General features: G+C 31.1%; 1 protein-coding gene across 1 annotated transcript in view; it reads left to right on the plus strand.

Moving 5' to 3' along the window:
• The window catches only part of LOC129227853 (serine/threonine-protein kinase B-raf-like), a 33,348-nt gene extending 21,229 nt beyond the window's left edge, over window positions 1–12,119 (plus strand). Inside the window, exons 11-17 of the mRNA XM_054862471.1 lie at window positions 204–288; window positions 3,461–3,637; window positions 4,981–5,027; window positions 7,225–7,346; window positions 7,801–7,932; window positions 9,478–9,612; window positions 11,404–12,119. Coding sequence (XP_054718446.1) covers window positions 204–288; window positions 3,461–3,637; window positions 4,981–5,027; window positions 7,225–7,346; window positions 7,801–7,932; window positions 9,478–9,612; window positions 11,404–11,589 — 884 coding nt within the window. The 3' untranslated portion in view covers window positions 11,590–12,119. The remainder of the gene's footprint in view (window positions 1–203; window positions 289–3,460; window positions 3,638–4,980; window positions 5,028–7,224; window positions 7,347–7,800; window positions 7,933–9,477; window positions 9,613–11,403) is intronic.
• The last annotated feature ends 886 nt before the right edge of the window (window positions 12,120–13,005 follow it).

Raw genomic sequence — 13,005 nt, forward strand, 5'->3', positions numbered from 1 at the left:
CTTTTTTGAAAATTGTTAAATTTTTTTTGTTTACTGTAGCATTATTTGCATACATTTTGGTTTTATTTTACACTTAATGTTCATAGTGTCATCACTGTGAAGGTAATAAGTCATTGCTATATATCTCAGAATCACACGGGCACTTTCCTATTTGTATGTGTATGATAAATGCTCTTTATAACATATATTGGGATCAACTATAGGTCCTGTTGCTTTAAAGAAACTAAATGTTACCAATCCCACGCCAGCTCAACTTCAAGCATTCAAAAATGAGGTAGCAGTATTAAGGTAAGAAATATGACTGCACTTTTATCAGAATTAAGAAAAATAAAACATGTTTTAAACATTTTAAACCATTGTTTTCCTCTTATACATTACAATTTCAATTGATTTCAATGAGCAAGAACAAAAAGATAAAACCAGGAAATTTTTTCAAAACTGGCAGCCAATCGGGGAAAACCATGTTGATGGGAATGGAAACAACTGCAAAAAGAAGTGTTAATGAAATATTAAAGAATATTTTTTAAACATAAAATTATTTCTGTAAGCTTAATTCACACTAAAAAGTATGATATAAAATAAGTATATGATTTCTTGACTACAATACTCAAAGCTGCTTATAAAATTAAAAATTTGAGAGAAGAAATCAGGGTATACAACTTTGTAAGAAACTTTTTTACTGTACCATTTATATTTCTTTTCTCAATTTTTAATTAAAATTTTATTGGCTGCTTTAGAATTGATCTAATTGTAATGAAATTTATAGATAACCACGGGTTTTTTTTTTTCTTTCTTTTCTCTTTTTTTTTTTTTATTTCCTTTTACAGAAAAGGAAGTATTGTATTTGCAAAAAAATTTTCACTAAAAATTCGGCCTTCATTTCCATTTCGCCCACCTCCAAATTAATGTTCAGTTTTTTTTTTCAACCCGACCACACGCAGATAAGTGCCTAAGATAGTATAAACACCCGAAATACCCATTTTGACATTCCCTGAGTTAATTACAACGACCTTTCTGTGACGTCCGTATGTATGTATGTGCGTATGTATGTTGCATAACTAAAGAACGGTATGTCATACAAAGTCAAAATTTGGTACGTAGACTCCTAGTGTGGTCTAGTTGTGCACCTCCCCCTTTTGGTTGCATTCGCATGTTTCTATAAGGGTCTTTTGCATGTTTTATTCTAAAGTTTTTTGGTTATAAAATGTTTTTGAGGTGAAACTTTTTGAAATTAAAAACACATTTATCTGTTACCTATCCTTATTAAAAAACAACAAGGAAAAAAGTATTCACTTTCGTTGTAATACAAGCATATTGTGCATAAAGAGAGAATAGCTTATACTTATCACTAATCTGCTATTTATATTGCAAGTTTGTATGCTCGAATTTAAAACATCACGGTGAAAAAAACTTATGATTTGGCTTAGAAAAAGCTTCAACACCTGTTTTATTTTAAAAGTTCAAAATGTCCATAATTCCAAAATCCATGCTTGTTTAAGTTCAGCCTTGAAATTTGTTTGTTAACTTTATTATCAAAATTAACACTATAATTACCATTATTTTCATTGTTTTTGGCAACAATTAAAAAGCGGAAACAGCAGAGATTATGACAGAGAAACTATCTTTAAAAGTAGTATTTAACAAGAATAGTTACAAACATGTGTTTTTTTTTTCAATTATTATGTTTTTTATTTATTTGTTTTTAAGTGAGGGACAATGAATACAAAGATGTTTACATGTAGATGTTAGTAAAGCAATTGAAAAAATTACCATTTTGTAACAAATGATTGTAAAAATGCAAGCATTGTCAGAAGAAAAATATAGTCATTTTTCCTTTTTGAATCAAATTAACTATTACTGTCACATTCTGTATTAGTTTTGTTTTAATAAAACTGCTGCTCAAAAATTGATGAATTAGGGGGCCGGTCAGATATTCTTTATGTTTAGTCTATAGAGATACAAAATGTCTCTAAACAAGGTAAATTTTTACCTAAAAATAATCACTCGCCACCTGACAACTAACCGCTTTATTTCGGTGACTAAATAAAATACCGTAAACCGGGGTTACTTTGATACAGTTTTGGCATATTTTGTATTGTAGCACCCTCATTTTTCAAGATATTTCAAGAATTCTTGAACCAAACGATAGCTTAACATCTCAGCTTTAAATTGCCGTTTGAAATTCTTCGATATATTAAATAGGGAGGGAGGGGGTCTTTTTTTTTTTTTTTAATGTTACCCCATCATCCGGGGTTACTTTGTAACAACGTGTTTTCTCCATCTAAAATGACTGTTTCGGAGGTTTGTAATAAAGTTAACCCTTCCCCACATAAATCAGTGTTACCAAAACCATTTTAATGTTTCAATCAATTGGCGATGTCAGCGCACTCTGAAAAGTGATTCTTGAAACCCTGAGACCACCAGGAGGTCGCCAATTGTAAAATTAAGCCCGCCAGAACGGTTAAAAAATAAAAAACAGGTTTTTATAAAGTTACCCCGTCAGTCTAAAGTAACTCCGGTTTACGGTATTTAATCAGGCACTTTTTATGAACCCAACCGACTACAGATAATTATTACAAGTATGTTATTTTATCAAGTGAAGCCATATAAAGTGAATTTTTGGATCTTCAATTCTCCTTTATGTTTATGCACTATACTGTTTAACATTTTTTGGCAAAACTTTTATTTGGTCCCTTTGACTTGGCTGTAAACAAGCGCAATTCTCCTACAATGATTTTTTTTTTAAACAAGTCATTTTTATTTTTTCGCAGTTAGTTTAGGATGTTAAAATGATCCCAAGTTCGTGGCATAGTATTCCATATTGCCAACAGATAAGAAAAGTTAATATTTTTTTCTTCCCTCCACCCCTTCCAAAACTAGCTAGTGCAAACTCTCTGGCATGTACAAATAAACAATTCCTTTAAGGTAGCAGAAAAAAGGAAGAAATGCAAATGAATGAAATTAGTTAGGTCTCACATGCCAATATGAGTGGGCACATGAGACCTAATGATATGGGGACCACGGCTTACCTTTTAGTGTAGTGCCTTTTTGTTTTTGTAAAAAAATAGTATAGTGTAAAGTGGCTACTAATAATAAAAAACAAGTTTCTAAGTTAAATGAGTCTACCGATTTCTATGATTCGCTAACATTTTGAATTTATAGGTTTATCTATAGACAAAATTTTATTGATTAGTTTTTAATAACTGATAAGTTTTTAAAAATTATTCTAATTACTCTCCCCTCCATTTTTTGTGTTATTTAATTAATGTACATTGCATTTAGTAAATCTGTATTACTTAAAACATAAATTGTCTCTTAAGCTTAAGTAAAATTAAGATGGGTATTTCTAGACTAACAGACTATACTTTTTGTCATAATTCACAGAAATTATACTTTAAAAATTATGTCAATATTTTCTTGAACTAAATATGGAGGAATTTATGATTGTTTTCTTTAACAGGAAAACACGACATGTCAACATTTTATTGTTCATGGGTTATGTGTCTCAACCTCAACTTACAATTGTAACACAGTGGTGTGAAGGTTCTACTCTATATAAACATCTTCATGTTCATGAACATAAGTTTGAGATGCTAGACCTGATTGATATTGCTCGACAAACGGCTCAAGGAATGGAGTAAATATTTTTGTTTTGCTTTGTTGCTATTGAATAGTATTAATGATTCCTTCACATTCTGATATAAATGTGTGCTTGTGGCACATTTTTCACAAGAACAAATTTGACAAAATGCATAAACATATTTTTTTTTTTTTTAATTTTTATATTTCAAATGCAGAAATTGTCAATAAACAAATGTTTTCCTTTTTACAAGTAGAAACCCCTATGAGAAGAAAAAAAAAATCTTTACTGCTGCTATATTGTTATTTAAATAAATAATACCATTTACAGTTGTTTGCTGAGACAATTTCAACCTTTAATCATTCCCTCTCCTTGCCTTATTTTAAATGATAAAAATATTCAGCATTTGTGGATGATAAAGCATAATTTTTTGACCTGGCAATGAAAGTACTATGCATAATAACCCTTATATAAATTCTTTCAATTGTATGAAAAATTTGTTTATATCTTCACAGAGTTTGAATTTTTCACTTTTTACAATCTCGGATACATGCACGGGAGACATTTTAACAATGTTATATGCCATACAAAATGGCATGCTTGATCCTTTTAAATAAAATTACAATTTCGTTAGTATCTCACACACAGCTTGTTTTATTCCATTTCAATGTCGACCTGCTCTTATTGAAAAACCCTATATAATTGTTTTATACACTTAACCTTAAATAAGATATCTTTTGATTAAGCTGTTATTGCTATGTTTTCTTACTTTTAAGTAATTTTACTTGTTTTTCCTTGAAAGAATATTACGGATCTAATGAAAAATTTTCAATGGGCCTGAGTACTTTTGTAAAGGAGTCACCTGGCATTTTTTTAAAATGAACGAAGTAATTAAATGAACAAGTTCAACATAAAGCTTAGAAAAAAATGAATGATCCTCAGATGAACCATTAAAAATAATGCTCTGTAATGAAAACTGAATGTTTTTGACATTGTATGAGATGTGTAATAATCTTAGTTACATTCTTCAAAATTGAACACTTCACTACTTAAGAAAAATCAGCACTTACTGTCTGACCACGGATTGTATGGAAAGACAAACATCGGTTTTACAGCCGGAAATGGACGAATCTATGATTTTTTACTGATGTCATCTTTTACAGAAGCAGAGTCTCATTCAAATGAGTGGGATACGCGCATCAAATTTTTACTTTTCTCCCTTATTCACATAGATTCGTCTTATCTGGACGTTTGAAAATTCCATGCAATTTGTGGTTGGACAGTATGTATGTGTTTAGATGTTATTTATTTTCAGTTCTTTAGTGTGATGTTTTATTATATAAAAAGATTTTTCATTAAGTATGTTTTATTTAGTAACACTGTGTTTCTTTTATTTCTAGCTACCTACATGCAAAAAACATAATACACAGAGATTTAAAATCTAACAGTATCCTTTTAAACTTGTTATATGAAACATGTTTTAAGTATATATTTTTCATTTTAACAACTAAATATGAATTTTTCCCCTGTTGCATTCTATATCATGTGTTGTTCACTTCATTGTTATTTGTACTTGAAGGTAGAAATTTGTTTCTAAAAATTATATACATTCGAACCTTGTTAAACTACCCACCTCAGTGATGAGCTGAAAGTTGGTGAAAGTCGAAGGTGATGGTTTAGCGAGGTTTCACTAATCTTTTATAGATCTCTGTTTTTATGAAAAAACATTTGAAAACAAGGAATCGCCTTTCCAAATGAAATTAGAATTATAATTTCAAAAAGGATTAACTATAAATTGCTAGCTTGTGGCTTTGTTTTTATTCTCAAACTCGCAAATCAGAATTTTTTGTGCAGGTTTAAGATTGTATTTGACTTTTTGTAGAATAAAGCAAAGGAATACAATGTTATAGATTTCTGGTACAAACTGTCATTTTCTTAAGCCTGTGTATGATGTCAATCACAGGTTAAAGCTCAAAACAACTCTGAACAGAGCAAAGTTGGGGTTGAAGATTGAATGCTTTCCTAGAGTAATTAGAAAAATGTCAAAATGAAGGAATGATAGTGAGAGCGCCCCAAAGTAAAGTTTTTGGGAAAAAGGAAATTCTCCAAAAACCAAATCAAACTCTGAATTTTACTGAATAATAAAACACAGGAAAGCACACATACTAGCATGGTGATATCCAATGAGATGAGGCATATTTTTTTTTTTTAAAGCAATTTTGCAATGCTGTCTTGTAATTTGCTGAATCGTCTGGGAATAGTTGCCAAATTAAGTTATTATTTAGAAGGTCTCATTAACCTCCCAACTGTGCACCTCTGCGTAGCTGGATCGATAAACTCAGGTTAAGAATTCTTGGAGAGGTTTTAGAGACTGCTCCTTGGCAGGGTGGGAGGAGATTGATTTGACAGTAAATGGGTTAGCAAAGTAAAGGCTCAGCTGAAAGAGATAAGAAAGCTCAATCCTTACCTAGTGACTAATCTAGGTGCATTGTGGCAGGTGCTTGTGACATGTTCCTTTCTCTCTCCGAAATGATTTATCTTCCACTTAAACTTTTTTGACTTTTTCTTTCAAGATGGCAGTTTAAACAGTAATATTATCTTACTGAGAATGCAGTTTTTGTTAAAAATCAGTGGCAGTTTAATGAGGAAATTCATTTTACATTTCTATTCAAAACGTTTTCACTGTCTTTCTTGGAGAACTGAGAGGGTGGCGATTTGTCAAAGGGAAGGGTGTGCTTAAGAAGGTTTGACTGTATATGTATAATAAGCATAATACATATATGTACAGTTGCATTTTTTTACAGCAAAGTCGAACTGACCAATTGAAATTTTGTTATACTTTTAATTTTGTTTTAAAAAAGAAATAATATGCATTAAAACATGAAGAGGAATTTGAGCTATTACATTATAGCCATCGATTCACTATGTAAGACTTAGCTATAAATTTGCGCAACTGTATGTATGTATAAATGTATTTCTTGTGTTGGGAATGTTGCTTCACTGTCGCTCTCATTCAGTAGAAATGAAAAAGTGGTGTAAAACTTTTTTTCTTTGTTTGAAACTCTTATTGAATTTTCCTTTAAAATGTCTGTTTTTAATTCAAATGCTATTCTGTGCCTTATTCATGCATGTTATGCTCTTCAGTTTGTTGGTAATGTTGTCTGTAACATACTAAATTCCTTGGTTTATAATGATCAGTAAACTTTCTGTTTAATTGAACACTGTGTTGTGGAAAAAAGGTTTTGTGCTAATCCTTTTTTGAGTTTTTAGGGATTTTATGAATTGAAATTTACTTTTTTCTCATTTTAAAGTTTCAACTTTGGTTATATTTTGTAAAAAAGGGCCATTCTATGAAAAAGCCACCATTTTGTCGTGCATGTGACAGCACATGTATTTCATAAAAAATATAAAGGTGATAAGAAAATTTTTTGCTTAAAAATCACAAACGAATTTGATTTCTTAAGTGACAAAACTTTGTTCATTAATCACTTAAGTTATTAATTTCAATGAAATATATGAGTTGCCATATACAGGACAAAATTACTGTGGAATGGCTCAAGAAAATATTTTAATCAAATCAACTTTTGATAATATTTTATGAATTTAAAAATATTTTCTGATGTGATCTTTAACAAACTTTCAAGATATATTTCTCCATGAAGATTTGACGACGGTTAAGATAGGTGATTTTGGTCTAGCGACTGTAAAAACGAGGTGGAGTGGATCTCAGCAGTTTCACCAACCTACAGGCTCAATATTATGGATGGTGTGTAAACGTTAATATTTTAACTACTTTGCATACTTTTTAAGGTTTTTCTCAAAAATATATTAGTTTATGTAGAATTAATTTAATAACTACCATTGGAGTAAACCTATCCTGGAAGCTTTGTAATGCTGTGATTAGGGTCTGTGTAGACTTCACGTTGTTGCTGGGTTAAGTTTGCCCCAACTATACTTATCTTTATTTTAGATATTGTTGTAAATAAAAATCTTACAACCATATTTTATAAGAGTTACTTTCTTTAATTCCAAGGGTTTTGCTTTATTAAAACAAAAATAATAATTAAATGAACCTCAACCAGGTCACGGAATTTTTAACAACTTTTTACTGGTACAAGAGTCATAAGAAACACTCTGCTAGATGAGTAGAGATGATAAACTTGAAACTTTATTTTTGTTATTCTCATTATAGTTTTATTTTATTTTTTAATTTCACTTAGGCTCCAGAGGTGATCCGGATGAAAGATTTAAATCCATATTCCTTTCAGTCTGATGTATATGCTTTTGGTATTGTTTTATATGAACTTATAGCTGGACAGCTTCCATATTCTCATATTAATAATAAGGATCAGGTATGTTAACATTGATATTTATTTCGTTTTGAGATACTTTTAATGTGAATTGACAAACGTATTCAGTTTACAATTACTCCATTATAAATTTAAAATACTAAAAGTTTTAGCATTTTAAATTTATAGTTAGGTAATTATAAACTGCAAAACTTTTTAGGTGAACTTAGTTTGAAATGCTTTTCTTAGCCTGAAATTGTGCAGTTAATTTCTATTATGATGAAACAGTTTTCAAGATGCATTTATCTCATTAAAAAATCTCTAGGTATATTTGGTAATTTCAAATTAATGTTTGAATGGTGGTATTTTGAAATTGAAAAATAAATGTTAAAAAATAATGAATAGAAAGAAGATGTATTATTTTTCTCTCGGTGTGATTGTTTTTTCTCTTACCAGTACTAAGGGCTGAAATTCTTAAATTCAAATGTCTTTTCTAAACAGCCTCAACCTTATTTCATGTTTAAGATGAATTTAAAATAATTTAATGATAATAATAATAATTCAAAAGTGGAAGAACTGAAAAGATTTTTTGGAAAACTGATTTAATTGGGAAATTTGAAATCAAGCAAAAATTACTTGAATTATTTGGAGGAAAGAAGAAATCCTGATATCTGTTGAAGGCATTCAACATTAAACAAGACTCTTTAATTTAGGAAGCAATCAAATGTTTTAGCAATAATTGCAAAAGAGAGACCATTCAGTTATTAGTTAAAAGGTTCACTAATTAAAACCAACAGACTCCATAGGATGCTCTGCCCTCAACCCCAACAGTTTTCTTTAATACCAAGCCTAGATTTTCTGGCGAAAAAATTGCTTTAAATGTTACATTTATTCAATCAATTAAACATTGAACCTCTTGTAATAGAAATTGCAAGAGTTTAGTAACCCTTACTGCCACCAGACAGACCTTCCCACAAAAAAAATAATCTTTATGTTCGTTTATAACCTTACATGCATATAAATAACCATGTTAGGATTTTTATTAGTGTTTCCCCCAACAAAAAATGGGGCAGGTTGCTTCCAGATGAAAAGCACTTTTTAATAGAAATGATGTAGTAGAAAGTGTACTTTTTTTCCTTTTATTCATATTATATGCTTACAATACCCAATTGTTTTTCAATGGCAATTATTTCTTTTATATATAGTTACTATTGTAATTAATTTTTAAATTATTACAAAGAATTGTTTTAATGGTTAGTCTAGAAGATTTGTATTTAAGTCAAATTGTGAGAGAAACAAGGAAATAATTTCAAGGCCGAAAAAAAACCTTGCATTTTGATAAAGTTTTGTCAAAATTTCAAAGAGGCAAAAAGGAAGCATTGAGAAATGCAAATAAGATAAAATATAGAGGTGCAGTACACCCCTAAAAAGACCTATGGGAGACACTATACATAAGTCAAGTGCGAAAACCAAGGGTTCTGGAAGGTTAGACTCCCAGAAGCCCCCTTTTGCTGTGATTGTGACCATTACAGAGAAAGTTTTTGCTACTTTTGTGTACATATTTTAATTCTAAATATTCCTGATCTATATTTATGTATTCCTTTCCAGATTCTTTTCATGGTAGGGCATGGCTATCTAATACCTGATCTTAGAAATACCAGGTCAGACACTCCCAAGGCTCTCAACAGACTAATCGAGGACTGTATTAAATTCAATAGAGATGAACGTCCTCTTTTTCGACAGGTACTTTTAGTTTAGATTGTTCTGCAATTGGTGCTCACTTTTAATAACTTCTTGTAATCACAAAAAAAAAAAAAAAAAATGCATAAAAACAAGTTTGTAAAATTGAATTTAATGCACTTCTTGTGGTTCGTATTTATCCATGTTAATTTATGTAGGGTTTTATCAACACTAATGGATATTTTATTCTTTGTTTTGCTTCAAATAAAGAAAGTGTCTAAACACAGACATAGATAAGACAATTGAGGGTGTAGGATCAAAGTCCGCCACCCACTTTTCAATTTCTTATTTTTTTTCTTCATAGAAATAAAAGGGATGGCAAAAGAAGAGGAAACTTCAGTTTTTAAAAAGAAAATGATAGTCTTCTTCCTTGAGTTTTCAAGTCCCTGATGATAGAATTCTTCTTTGACCTTTCATCGAATTTGTAAAAAAGAGTTTTTTGCCGTTTCACGTTAGTAAAAAAAATGAAAAAATTCATTGCTTCAATGATAGATCTTTAGTAACTGGTGACTAGTTTGTAAAAAAAAAATCGTAAGTGTTCATAAATTAGAGGTTCATAAAATCTTGCTTCAACTGCACCTATGATAATGCAGTTTGTTACAAATTAATGCTAAGTTGCCTTTAAAAGTGCCTCTGGTATTGAAATATGCTTTTTAAGCTAAATTTTGTTTTCAATTTTGCAAGGAAGTTGAACTTGTAGCAACAAGATATGCGAATTGCGTATTACTGTTACCCCCAGCAATTTGTCTCATCTTCATTTTAATCTCAACTAAGCTTGGTTGTTAGGGGGAGGTCAGAAAATTCTCTATAATCCTTATTTTGGGGGGAGGAGGTTCTACCCAATCTTATGTAATATTTTTCAAGTTGATATTTTATATTTGAAATTACACGGTCAAGTGGTTTGGCAGGGATTATATTTTATTTGTGTCTGGAAGGTAAAAAACATATTAGGATGAGCTGCTTTTCACTTGTTTTACAAAGAATGAATAGTATAAAATTTTAATAAAAAATCAAAGTATGTATGGCATGTTTTATTTTTAATGTTGTATCATATAATATATTTGAAAAACAAAAAACTTGGATTTACATCAAAATGGGAGTTTTAATGTAACTGATCCTTTTCTAACAACATTTTATTATTTTGAAAAACGAAATGAATTCTTGCATAAGAATAGGGGGAGGGGTTTGAAATATCTTACGTACCCTTACATGGGGCAGAGGGGGTCAAAAATTGCCAAAATCATCCTTACATAGCTAATGATTGATGGGCCCCTTAGCAGCTCAGTGGAGTCTGCTTGCTTTGCCATACTTTCGACCCGTCGCTTTCTTTGAATCTGTGTTTGGAAAACTTATAGAATGTTCATACTCTTATATGAGTGTAAATCTGAAATTATCTCCTGTTTGGTATATTGTTAAAAATACAGCCTGTTAGTCATTTTGTCAAAACTAATTTTATGAGCTATTTTACTTTATAATTTATTATTGAGCTTATAGTTGTCCATTTATCAATTCATTATAATGTTATTCAAATATGTTCAAATATGTAATTTCATCATTTGTAAATATAGTTAGCCATAAATAAAGGAGTTATTTTTAACATAGATTCTTTTAATGTTGGACTAAATGAGTAAGTACTTAGCTACATTCTGGTTAGAGCTAAGACAGGGCTGTCACTAGTGACTAAAGCAACTATTTTAAAGCAAAGGCAACTATGGCACCTATTTTTGCCATAATATGTTTTCATATTTTTTAGACACATTCATAAGTTAATTTATGACCAACTTTTCGTTTCAGATATTAGCTTCTCTGGAATCTTTAGCTCGTTCCCTACCAAAGATTCATCGTAGTGCCTCCGAGCCTACTCTAAATCGCACGCATCTCCAATCTGAAGACTTCCTGTACATCTGTGCTTCTCCGAAAACTCCAATCAACAGTCAGTTTGGAGCATTTTCTTTCTTCTCTGCCGCAAATAATATATGAATTTCCTTTCGTCGCTGAACGGAAAGTACCTGCTCGTGTGATAACTCCCGCGCTCCAGAGTCGGGGCAACAAGGAATTGGTTTTCCGCCCCGCCCACAAGTTCGGGATGGACCACTTTGAAAATTCATGCTACCTTGCCTCTTTCAATTGCAATAAAGGCCATGTTGATTGATTCTTCACTACTAATGGAGGAGACACAGTGGTCAGATTTTCGTTTATCGAAGCACTCCGCCCAAAAATCATCGGTCACCAGTGAGAAAGAGTCGGGGCACAGAAAGTCCTGCTTGTATGTGAAAATGGAAAGCTCGAAACTTGTATAGCATTTTTTCATTGTTCGGTACGGCAGCACATTTTCCTCTGTAAATATGAATGGACGATGGGTCGCATGCATCTAGTGTTGTACAAAGGTTGAAAAAAAAAAAACTTTTTTATTTATGTGTAAATGTAAGAAAAATGAACTGTGTTATTTAATTTTCCTGTACCTAATTTAAAATGTCAATTCCAAAGCAAAAAATGACAGTCCATAAAATGATGGAATAAGTAGAGTGTTTGCTTTCTTTTTCGTTCCCGCACAAATCCTCAAATCACACTGTCAGATACAAGAACATATTATTGGTAATTTTAACTGAGGCGTTTAGTATAAAATCCAACTTAATCTCTGAATTTTCAAAAGTGTTTCTATTTTCATAATTTGATACTTTTATCTCTGTATGAGTGGTGCCCATTGAGCTGTAACACTAAGAGGAGGGCGAACTAATTGGTCCGTTTTTTGCCCAAGCGAGAGTGGCAAAAGAATCGCATTTTTAACATTCAAACACTAGTTTTATCATGTAAAGCCTTTTGCCATGCATTTTTCAAATCCTTAATATGTTCAAATCGTTGTGGCAAAAGAAGCGGTCTTTTGCCATTAAACAAGATGTTTTATAATGCAATTGGTTTTGCCAAACTCGCTCGAAATTCAAACCATGAGCCTCAATGTAGAAGAATGGGAAGTTCTCTCTCCTCTTAGTGTTATAGCTCAATGGTGGTGCCCAACCTACGACATGAGATTTACATGTGGCCTGCGTAGCAGACCTGTGTGGCCTGTTTTGTTTAGTGTCATAAATTGAAAATCACAATGTCACAAATGTTCAGAAGTTGATTTCTCAGAAACTGATGTAATTAATTAATTAATTAATGTAAGCCACAAGTAATAATTGCAAGCATTCTTGCTTTAAACCGTGTTTTCCCATGTTATTTTAAAATTTTATATGTGCTCTGTCTTGCAAGAATAATTTTAATATGAGGTGCAACTCTCAGGTTAAAAAAAGGTTGGGTACCACTAGTCTGTAATACTAGCACACCACAATGCGTTTCAAATTGAATACCTCTCGATCAGATCAAAAACTACTGCCAAAAACCTGCTTTACTTCAAAA

This window comes from Uloborus diversus, chromosome 8 (assembly GCF_026930045.1).
Source record: "Uloborus diversus isolate 005 chromosome 8, Udiv.v.3.1, whole genome shotgun sequence".
NCBI lineage: Eukaryota > Metazoa > Arthropoda > Arachnida > Araneae > Uloboridae > Uloborus > Uloborus diversus.